This window comes from Camarhynchus parvulus, chromosome 3 (assembly GCF_901933205.1).
Source record: "Camarhynchus parvulus chromosome 3, STF_HiC, whole genome shotgun sequence".
NCBI classification, from domain to species: domain Eukaryota; kingdom Metazoa; phylum Chordata; class Aves; order Passeriformes; family Thraupidae; genus Camarhynchus; species Camarhynchus parvulus.
Genome location: NC_044573.1, coordinates 45,741,941 through 45,754,004, shown reverse-complemented (window position 1 = coordinate 45,754,004; position 12,064 = coordinate 45,741,941). Strand labels below are relative to the sequence as shown.

The 12,064-nt window shown below is 36.6% G+C and overlaps 1 protein-coding gene across 4 annotated transcripts in view; it reads left to right on the top strand.

The window, feature by feature from the left end:
- The window catches only part of RGS7 (regulator of G protein signaling 7), a 243,269-nt gene that overhangs the window by 180,166 nt on the left and 51,039 nt on the right, over positions 1-12,064 (top strand). For all 4 annotated transcript variants that reach the window (XR_004060577.1, XM_030944612.1, XM_030944611.1 and 1 more), the window contains one exon: positions 8,621-8,672. Coding sequence is in view for 3 of the 4 variants with exons in the window: in XM_030944612.1 (XP_030800472.1) it covers positions 8,621-8,672 (52 nt within the window). In the remaining variant the exon portion in view is untranslated. The remainder of the gene's footprint in view (positions 1-8,620; positions 8,673-12,064) is intronic.

The window sequence follows — 12,064 nt, the reverse complement described above, 5'->3', positions numbered from 1 at the left end:
TTCATATTTAGATCTTGTGAGTCAGACTGCAAAAAAGTTGTTCTTCAGCAGAGCAGAAAGTTGGATGCGTACATGGGTAATACTAAGAGTAAGCATTTCAAGCTTCCTCCCCTAGATCCAGAGTTTTGATCCTGGAGAGACTATTTGAAGGAAAAGGGTTTTTTTAAGCTCATGAGGCTTTAATCTCCTCAGTGCTCAGTATAAAGAAGAGAGATGACACATGGTTGAAGGGGCTTGCTGATGTGCTTATAAGGCAAGTGGAAAGGAATCACGGAGTGGTTGAGGCTCCAGTTCTTGGCTTGGTGTCTAAATAAGCAGTGTCCAGAAAGACAAAATATACAACTTAATTTTGTGGAGAGTAGTACTTACCTACAGGAGTGCTAGTCATTTAATTCTGCACAGCTGCCTCCATCTCTAGCACGAGAAATGAGCACCTCTTCTGGCATGACAGTCTGACTGAAGGGAAGTACAGACTAGAATTAGCTGCACCATGGACCACTGAGAGTCCTGCAGCTACCCTGCTTTGAGCTTTCCTCACAGAGGTCCACAGCCTATGTTTGGACACAAAGCTTCAGTGAGGGCTAGACTGTATAATCTTCTCAGTGTATTTACATAAGTTAAGAATTTGGCACCTATTTGACAAATGCATATGAAATAAGATGCTTTAATCAAGTGTTGCTCAGTCTGTATCTACAGTGTTTGGCTTGTTTGCTTTTCTGTGGTACCTTTTGCATTGCCATTCCTATGCCAACAACATGACTTTGTTGTTGTGACAATGCAACTTCAGCTGTTGATGTATAGGATGAGAAAAAATTCATAGTGGTGACATATTGTTAACTGGAGTTATAACAGCAAAATTTGTGTGCTTACATCTCCACATTTCCCACCAAAATTAGGCTGGTATAAAATCTGTTACTGAACTGCTAAATTAGAAGATGAAGAGAACATATTCAATGGGGAAAAAAGTTTGACTGCAAATGTGTGAATTTTGCACTAGAATAGACATTCAGGTTCTCTGTACATAGTACCCTCTTAGTACTGGACAGGATTCACAAATTTCCAGATATTTTGATAAAAAGAGAAAACCATGCACCTGCCAGCACTGAAAAGTTCGGAAGCCACACCTGCAGAGAAATCTTTGCAACAAAAAGACCTAACCTACAAAAAACAGAGTAGCTGTAGTAATGTTCTCCATGTGCTTGATGTTTTGTTCTCAAAAGGGTGACACATTCCCTCCTGACAGTAAAATTATCTCTAGCTTGTTTTAAACCACCTTCTGTTGTATAGAAATAGCTAAAAACAGTGGAGCTTCACTGGGACAAATGCCCTTTTATGGGCAAAAATTATTCTTTTCCAGTTATTAGTCTTGCCATCAGGAGGCAAGAGTATAGTTACATCTGGTTTTTTAAATAATATGAAATAAAAAAATTATGGATCATTCAGTGACCTACTCAGGTGTTAATTAGGTTCATTTCTGTGATATCAATTTAATTCAAAGGAGATGAATATAAATATTAATTGCCATATTAAGAGAGAAATTTTTTTATTAGACTCAATAAGAAAAAGCAGAAACAGCTGCATTGCCTTTTCCTGGTAATTTAAACCTGTGACCGAAAAAGGAGCTCACCATCTTCCTCTACCTGAGAGCAAATAAATATGAGGGGCCCAAATAAGAAAAGCAAGCTGCATCTTGGAAAACATATCTTCCCTGGGCCAGGGGTTACTCATGGAGACATTTCATTTATGTCCACACAAATGATAATATGTCCATCTTGGTGAGGAATGCCTGACTTGCCCTCTCAGCTGGTAAGCTTCTGTAATATCATTCCACAGAAAAATATGCTAATTTCATCTACAAGCCCTGAATGCATAGTGTCTCCTGATGTTAATTGTGAAAAATAACATTTCCAGTATCTTTTGGCTGTAAACAAACTCGTAGGATACCCGAGACTAGTGATGGTCACACTACCATTTTTAAATGAGATTACTTCATGATTTACTTCATGATTAGTTAATTTTCTGAGATGAGGGTTAGGTTTTGCTATTGTTTTGTACCTTTTAAGATGAAAGGCACAAATATCTGAGGAAAAATATGAAAACAGGAACAGTTTCTTCTGAAAGCAAGAGTGAAGGTAGCAGCAAAATTAATGGACCTTGGAAAGACAAAGGACTTTAGTATCTTCTCCTGTTCTGCCGCTGGAAACACTTTCTTGACAAATGCATTTAATTGATCTGGCCTTGTTTTCCCGTGCCTAAAATTGGGGATAAAATTATGTAGGAAACACTGTAAGGATCTTGAAATATCTTTGTTGCAAAATAGTTTAGAGTGTGAACTGTTGTGGACACTTCATGTCTCAGGTGGAATGACGTTGCTTTACACATCTCTATGAGCCAGTCTTGCTGAGCTGGCTTCTTCTCGGCTCGTTCTGGACCAACCCCTGGCCATTCTGAATTCTGAGTCTGTGGCTGAACATCACAGCTCTTCAGCCACTCTCCAGAGCCTTTCTGGATAATCTACTGTGCCGTGAGGGAAGGATTTTATTTGAAGCCAGATTTTAGAAATGAAAAAGAAAGAAGTTATATTATGCAGAATTTGGCAGATTTTTTTTGGCAATTGCAGGTGTGATAACTAAGTAATTGTCTTTTCAGGTCAGGCTTGGTATATAAAGGTTCTGTTAAGGTTTCTGAGGGAAAAAGATTTCAAATCCATGTGTCTTTCTGACTGGCCTATCAGTGCCACTTTTGATTTTTTTAACTCCTTACTCAGACACACTTTGCCTCACACTGCTTTCCGTGCTCATCCTCTTTTTGGTTAGAAAAGAGGAGCCACAGAGCCAAAATTTTGTTTCCAAATTCCCCAGCCTCTTTTTAAATTATATTGAGCTAACCATGGCGCACTACTTGCTTCCTGAATGGGCATGACAGTGCTAGACTAGCAATCTTGCCCTTTTATTTTACCAAGAAGTCATGTTTGTGAAGTGCAATGAATGTAAAACAGAATGCCAGTGAAATCCGCCATCCATCATGCAAAGCATTTGAGATTGTGCATAGCCGCTTTTCAGCAGAGGCTTCATTTCTGCTGTTTATAAAGACTCCCTGGTGCCTGAGAGAAGAATAGCAGTAATATGCAAAAGTTTATAAGTGGTTTGAGTACTCCCCCCCATCCAAGTAATTGGATTTTAAAAAATTCTGTGGAGTGGAACGGAGCAGCTTCAGAGACTACTCTTTTCTTATTACTATCAACAAGGGGTAGCTGAAAGATGCCTAGTGATTTCCTTCCTTGGTTATACAGTTTAATGCATAGAAATTAATCATGTTTTATAAAAGCTGATGGGTAACACTGATTTTTACAAGTGTCTGTTTCATTAGCTTAGATATTGTTATTGATTAATTTTGAGGTAAAGCTGAAGCAGATCTATTTACTTTATCACTGGATTCCTTACAATGCATAGCAGCCACTGCTGCTGGTTTGTTTATTGTGGAATATGTGCTATATTACAGGATTTTGTTTCATATGGCTTTATTATAGGAGGATTGTGGATTTATGTGGTTAGGTTTACTTAATGATATTAGTGTATAACTCAAGAGAACCAGTTCGTTTTTGTGTGTGCAAAACTAGTTTTCTGGTTCAAGGGCATGAAGGTCCTTATAATGTTTTGTTCAGCTTAAATGTATCTGCAGTCATATCTGCAGTGCTAGGTAAGCCTTATTTCTCTTTCTCCTGACTTGTTCTGGCTGCTGATTCAAGTTACACCTACAATCAAACAAAGTGCCTCAAAAGCATACTGATAAAAACTGGCAGCATTATTTCTGCCTGGGCTGATAAACAGTACTTGACTTTCCCATAGCTGCTCTACCACCCACCTTCCTTCAGCTGCAAGTGGGATGCCATGGCAAAATGACAAATGTTCCCTCTCTAATACTTCTTCATGATGAACTGCTTCATACTTCCTCCTGAGGAAAAGTAAAATTCTTAAGGATGATAATTCCTTCAAGTTTTCTACCCTCATGAAAGATAACCAAACCACATCAGTATTTCACTATCTTCTCTTTGAAAATGGTGGAGTTATGTAATGTACATGCTAATAAATGTACATGTTATACCATATCCATAGCTCTCCTGGGTGAAATCTTCCCTTAGGAGCTTCTAGATCATGAAACCAGGCACACAGATTGTGTAATATTCATTCTATAGGAATATTCGACATTGCAAGGGATGCTATAATTATTCTACAGTGTATTTGGATATGTGATTTGTAACAAATAGTTGAACCAAGCTTTGTTTGCATAGTGCAGCAATTTAGAAGGTAATTTATGTGAGCAGAGGCTCCCTGCATTGCTGTGGGATATTTTTAATAGATCAGATGAGAACAGGCAGCTTTTTTCCTTTGCACATGCCTCCTATTCTCATTCCTGACCTCATTCCATTAGACCAGGGATCTTCTTATCAGACTCTTTTTATTTCCTAATCCTTCTCTGTTGAACAGGGCAAATCTTTTTCCCATAGTCTTCATGGATAACCTCCCTAGCAAATTCTTCTCAGAGATTGTTAAATATCTGGAGCGTGAAATTGTGTGGGGATTTTTGGAACAGAAGTGGAAATGTAAACTCAGCACTTGCATTATGGTCACGTGTTATGTGATTAAACAGTTTGATGTCTATAAGGAACAAGGTAAACTTCAGATTAAGTCCAGATTTTATGACTGTTAAAACCAAGCAATTAGACAAGAAAATGTGGAATATTCCTTTGGAAAAACATCAGTCATTTTAACTACATGCATGTTTATTGTTGGTGCTTTTTGTCCATGCAATCACAGCATTGCAAAAGTCCTTTAAACAGAAACTTATTTTTATATCAGGCTTTATTTTAAGTGTCCAGAATTTTCAAAGATCTTTTTTTCCTTGATGTTTTGGACTTTCTTTCTGTTTAAATCTTTATCTGTACCTTATCCTATTTTTTGCCTGTTTTTAGGAGAGTTTTCCTTATCTCTGCACACATCAATGCTATTTCCTGCTTTGAAAATGTATGTTAGATATCTACTCTTTGAATACATCTTTATCAGCAGCTGTAGCTGTATTTGAGCACATATCTTAGGGTGATACCGTAAGTCTTTACTTGCTGCTAAGAAAGTAATGTAGGACTTTGCCTTCGTCAAAATACATAGCATCTAATGTTTATTTCTCTGCTTGTAGGGATTTTACACTGTCAGTGACCTAATGTGCTTTTGAAAAATCCAAATACTAGCAATCTTTAGCTTTCAAAGATTGGAAACCTATAGTATATTACAACTGTTCAATCTAAAGAGTAGACATAGAAACATTATAAAAGAGAAAATTTTAGCTTTTTACCCTTTCTGGAAATACACATCTTCCCTTTGCTGTAATCTTCTGAAGCTCCTCTGCTTTATGCAATATTTCTAGAAATAACTGTCCATGTTTCAAAGGTTACTTAAAGGAATATTTTTTCCAAGTATAACCTACCCTTCAGGTAATTGCACCCCTTTAAACATCATGCAGATAATTCAGTACTTTTGATAACTCTCACCAGTTAGATAGTTATTGTTACAAAGAGAAATACCAGAGGAAGTATTTCATCAAAATATTTGCACATGCATATAAATCACAGTCCTGGAGAACCAGGAGTAATTCTTTAGCTTGGTAAGGCTTTTTTTTTTTTTTGCTTTTTCGGAAATAAACACAGTTTACCCGTGTGAAAACACAAAAAATCTTAAGCTTTCTGTGCTGAATTTCATCAGCCTTCTAACCTGAACTGTCTGACCTCATAAAAACATTTCCCTCCCTGAATTTTTTTTGCCCTGTGCTTTGCCCTGTAGCCTTATCTCCATGTCCAAATTAATTTTGGGCATGTTGGCAGAGCTGATTGCAGGCAGAATTGAACTCCGTTCCCTCTGGGAGGCAGCTGGCTGGGGGCCAGCTCTGGCCACGCTGCAGTGCTGAGCCATGAGCTGGGCTTCTCTGCAAGTCCCATTAAATGCATCCGAGCCCAGGCAGGCCGGGGTCAGGGCTGGCAGCGCAGAGACAGCTGCTGCCTGCCCGGCTCAGAGCCTCGGCAAGGAGACCTCATGCCTCTGTGAAAGACCTCTGTCTGCCCGCCATCTCCCTCCTCCTGGAGACTCAAACAAGGAAGGCATTTAATGATCTTCTGTACTTATCTGTGCTAGCTGTTATTTGAACCCCTTTCTCATCTTGTAATGTCTGCCTTTTACTGGGGTTTCCTTTTTCCTTGCCCTATCACGCATCTTTGAAACCTTTTATTATGGCTTGTCTTGTGCTTTGCTAATTAAAACTCATGTTCTGTTTAAACTTTTCTGCTTTTATCTCCCTGGCACAGGGAGGCTTGCCCTCATCCTTAGTAGCCAGTGCATTATTTTCTGCTTTTTCCCCAATCCGTTCTCCACATTTAGGTTACACCTTCTTATCCTTCAGAAAAGCCGTGGTCATCTCTGCCTCCTAGCAAGCTAAAGTGACATTTCACAACACTGAAGATCATGCCCCCTTTCCCATATTATGTTTAGTGCCCACACTGCTTCACCCCCAAAGTGCAAGTTTCACTAAAATTTAAATGTGTTATTTAAACTAAATACTGAAAAAAGTACTCTGGCCACACATAGCTTTTCATTTATGTATGAAACAGCAGAGTCCTGCTCTACCATCACTAACATAGTTGTGAATATATAGTATTTGTTCTGTATAGGCTGTTGTGAAATGAATGCTGAAAGCAATGTTTGCGATTTTTCTCTAAGTCAGAAGATGGAATTTGGTTTTAATTTCAACTGGGACGGGAGTATATGCAATTTGTCATGAGAAATCCTAGGTATGCATGAGGGGATTTAATATGGACTTTGCAGCAAGTATGCTCACAACTGGAAGTTTCAGCTGGAGAGCTGCTTGAGCAGATATGGCTTCTATGTATTTAGTAACCCTCACTACACACTTTTTTCAGACGCTCTGCTTGCACCTGTAAACAGAGTTTAACTTTCCTTTTAGCAGAAAAAATATGTAGCTGTGCTTTTCTTCTTGGGCCTCTCTGGATATACATTTTGTGCTCTAAGGAAGGACTGTTCTCCTTCCTGAGTTTGTAAACTGTATATTTCAGTGATGGTGACTTTTTGCTTTATATGAATCACTCTTTTAAATTTTATAGTTGCTTCTCCAAAATGTGCTGAGTACTGCAATTCATTATTTAGGAATTAATCTTCTTTCTATTTGTGCTCATATGTGCTTCTACTGATCACTTTGATTTCAGTGGCACTGTGAAGGAATGGTTGATTGGAGAATTACTTATTGTTGGTCCCTTAAAATGTACCAAATGGCTTGCAAGAAACACATCTTAGCCTTTCAAGTTAGCTTGTGATAGTTCCTTTTTTATCCTTTAGCTCCTTGCTGTTGCTTGATAAATAGCAAGTTCTAAATTGGTTCTATTAAATTTGATGTGTCAATGTTACAAAACCAAGAGATTTTTCACAATATGCATTTAATTTGACAATTGGTGTGAATGTGTCACCCTTCAGCCCTGTTGGTTTCCAGATTAATATTAAAACAATTTTGAAGGGAAGTGGGCAGCAAAGAGGTTTCCATCTTTGCAGCTGGGAGATTTTTGAGAAAAAAACAGTAAGAAATAGAGATTAAAGCAGAAGGTTTTCCTGAAGGACCACCTGTGTTTTGAAATACCGCTCAAACCACTTCACACATTTAATGAGTTGCATTCAACTGCTCAAATATTATGTAATTCTCTGTAGCTGTGTGTATGTGTTTATGTATAGATCACTCACTCAATCACAGAATATTCTGAGTTTGAAGGGACCCACAGGGATCATCGAGTCTGACTCTTAAGCGAATGGGCTGTATGGAGATTATGTGCTCTATAAAAATGCTATAATAATATCCATTTTAACCACCAAAAGTTGTTACTTTAAAAATGAAGTAATTTTGTATGAAAAATGTCTATACGGTCTAATATTCTCCATTTGTTTGAAGACAATTCTTTTAACAATACACATAGCACAGTCTTAATAAGTATAGTGTTGAAGTAGTTTTTGATACTCTATTGGCTTTCCCTTAAAAAAACCACCACATTTTAAGTCACAACCAGTAAACAATTATTAAAAAGGAGGTGTTGATGTCTTTGTGAAAACAGGATGTTTTTAGAGGCACTTTTAAACAAATAACATCTAGGAAAGATAATTGAATATTAATCTGTGAATGACAACTCTCAAAAATCAAGAACTGAATGAACGTCAAGGCATCTTCTGTCTTTTTACCTCTAAACCTGATTCTCCAGGACATGTGAGAGATGTATTTCTAGGGAAAATGCAAAAGACAACCCCATTATCTAGCGTTGTGGGTTTTATTCCCTTAACTTTGAGAATAAAAATCCCACTTTTTTTTTTCTTTTTCAATGTCATTCCCACATTAGTGTGATAAACAGGTGTACAAATGTAATTTTCTGTTTTGATGCCTATTTAAAAATGTCAAGTTAACAGTATAATAGATCTACCAAAAATAATAAATTATTCTGAAAACTAGTAACAATTCAAGGACTGTATAATGCTTGCATTTTCTAACTTGAGTTTCCTGCTTCTTTTTTTTTTGCCTATAGACACCCTATTTTTGGCCATCAAATTGTTGGGAGACGGAAAACACAGACTATGGTCAGTGTAGAAATATTTCCTATTTCTTTTGGAAATTATGCATTTTGTTAATGAATGTGTCATAGCAATCTGTCTAGTTTCACCATCCCACTGTTTAAAACATAATTATATGTCATGTAATTCCTGTGCAAGAGCTGCTGATATTGAAATGAATGTGTTGCTACCTTTTTCAAAGTTTATCAGAAGCTTATCAAAGTCATATTTTGGAGTGGATCTGAGGAAAAACAAAAAAAAAAAACCAAGCCCCAAAATTCAAGACTCATCAAAATCTACCTTACTATTTATATTCTCTGTTTGCTCCAGCAAGTGTAATTATTTACAATGAGAGAATCTCAGTGAAGCAGAGGAGACAATTGATGGTTGTGCAATGCTTATTATCAGATTGAGAACCAAAGATTTGCCTAGTTTAAAGCTCTTATTTCCAGTATACACCATGTGGAAAATTACTGATTATGAAAACTAATATAGTTCTAATATGAACTGTATTAGAAAATACAGTTTATTTTTTATTTGCCTGTGTCTTGGGAGTTTATCAGTAAAGTATATATTGTAATTACTGATGTGTGCTTAGACAGCAAAATCTGAGGATAATAACTAGCAATGTATTAGGAAAAAATATTATTAAAAATTATAACAAAGTTAGGTTCTTCTGTACTCAGATCGTGACCTAATTTTTAAAGAAAGTGTATCTATGAGCAGCCTCCTGATCATTCTAATCCAAACTGTAAGTACTGAGCTCATCTGAAGACTGGGTCACTTGTTTAGGCAACTGAGCATGTACATGATAGGTTTTGTTCTCAAAGCTTCAGACCATGAATATCTCATTTTACAGCTTTTCAGAAATGTAGGTGAGTAATTTGGATTCTCTGCCCTTGGGAGTCAAAGACTTTGGGGTGGATGGTTCCAATAAATTCTTCCTTCCTTTTTAGAGCAGACTCAGTTTAATTTCAAATACATTGCCAAATAAAGTAATTTTAAGCCAAAACTCTCAGCAGAGCTGCATGTCTCCAAGGTATAGTTTGAAAATGTGACAGTTTCCTCATCCTATTGGAGTAGAAAAATGTTCAATTTTTCACTGATATTTGAAGATGTCCAGTAAATAGTTACTGAAAGCTCCCAAGGAGGAGGGATTGTTACCATGTGTGTGTGCTTAGCCACTCTGCATGAGGAAAAAAGTCACTGAAGGAAAAATTATTGATTTACCATTTATTACTTCATTAAAATCCCCTAATATGTCAAAGATCAACAAATAACTAACTATGGTTTAAGAGATATTGAGTTGTTCAGCTGTAATGTATATCACGTTACTGGGGTGGTTTTAATAAATAATTACATGCTTACCATGTCTGAATTTAAGATCAGGCTGAAAAAGTTTATATTACTCCCCTTTATTCTAAAGTAGGAGATACTGACTTTCCTGTCACACCTGATCAGTGGATTGGCCAATGAATTATAAACCTTAGTCAGTAAATAGAAATCTTGTATAATGTGTCCAGGTTTGCATGCCAGGAATACAGAATTAAACTTGGAATCAGTGTCTTCATCATGCAGGGAGGTGCTATTGTTGAACAGTAAATGTACTCATTTGAGAGCTTTTGAGATTTAAATATGTTCAAGTTGCTGAGGTAAGCTCTTTGGTTGCAGAGGGGACAAGGAAGGGGAAGCAAATCCCCCAATCCTGCTATCACATTGCTCCTTTAATGTCATGAGCCAGAAGTGCAATCCTGTATGAAACAGACCCACAGCTTCCCTATGCAGCAGGGCCAGAGCATTGTACTGGAGCTACCAAAGGTGACTGTGTGTCACCAGAACTGGATAGTGCTAGAGCATTTGCAAGAAAATCAACTTTTAAGGCACCTTTTCAATACTGTTCTTATTAGGTTAGCATCATCCAAATCCCAGAAATTAGCATTTCCCTTGTAAACAGTGGTGATCAGAGGAATACAGGAAGATCAAAATATTTAATCAAAATATTTAAGGAACCCAAATAAATCTAAAGTAGGTTTGCATGTTCTGCAGATTTTCATGGTAGTTGTTACTTCCTGGAAAATATAGTACATAGAATTTATGTTATTACAGATACACAAATGCATTTCATACTTGTCATGCATTATGGCGCTGGGTAGTGCTACCAATTTCATGGACTTGTCTTGAACAAGCTTAAAACTGTACCCTCTAAAATTATTGGCTGTGGCAGGCTTTAGAAGTCTCTCAAGACCAGCAAAAAGCAAACTCTCTCTGTAATCTTCCTTGATCAAAGTTACTAACGAGGCAAATCACTTTCTCAGCCATTAACCTATTTTTACAAGCCATTGGAAATACTCTAGAATTTTATTTTAATTTAAAAATTAATCCTAACCTTTCATCTTTACTCATCCATAACTGAGCTACTGTCCAGAATGTAGCACACTGCCAGGAGAAATAATTTATCTTAAACAAGAAATTAAATGAGATTGAGATACTGTGTGTTAGTTTGTGACCAGAACTAACTAAGAAATAATAATAAATAAATAATCCTTAAATAAACAAACAAACAAATAAAACTAAGCAATAATAATAAATAAATAATCCTTACATATTTGTATAACATGTTAATATCTTCTCTAAAATATAATTTGATCTATATGGGCTTGTAATAGCAATTATTTCCCTTAAAAAATATTTTTCTGTAGAAAGTATAATGAAAAAGACATACAAAGAGAATCTTCCAATATGTCGCAAAACCACAGACACATTCTCATAATAAAGCTGTAGTGTACTGCTATGTTGTGGTGGCAAAAAGAGGGCTTGGATTAAATTAATTTATGTCAAAATGGAAAATAGCCAAAATATCGACTATGATCATTCTCAGGTAACTGAGAAACTGCCAATTTTCATAAAGTGCTGAAAATCTTCCTACTTTTTCTTGAAAATCATGCTTTAAGTGTTGTCAAGAGAGATTCCTCAAATTGCAAATAATTTTTACAAAGGCAGGTCCTTAAGTTCCATCTGTTGAAGTCCCATTTTAGTGCCATATGTCTTGGAGTCCACCCAGGCAGGACATATTGTTCTTTGTAGAATCCCATTGGTTTTAGAGTGATTTTGTTAGTGGAAACAAGTAGTAATGATAATAACTACAATTATTAAGGCTAGTGTAGTTCAAATAACTTTGCTTTTTCCTGTGAGTTAAGTCATGTTCCTGAATTATGATTAGGTTTTGTGACAAACAGAATTGGATCTCAATTCAGAAAAACAGGCTCTTGAAATAGACACAGCTAGTGGCTGAGCATGTGACCTGCTTGGAATTATCTTCTCTTTTCTTACAGATATAATTTTGTAACTGATGGATTCTTTTTTTCCTGGCATATTATAAACAGGTCATGTCATTAAGGATTAGTTAAATAGGGGGGCTA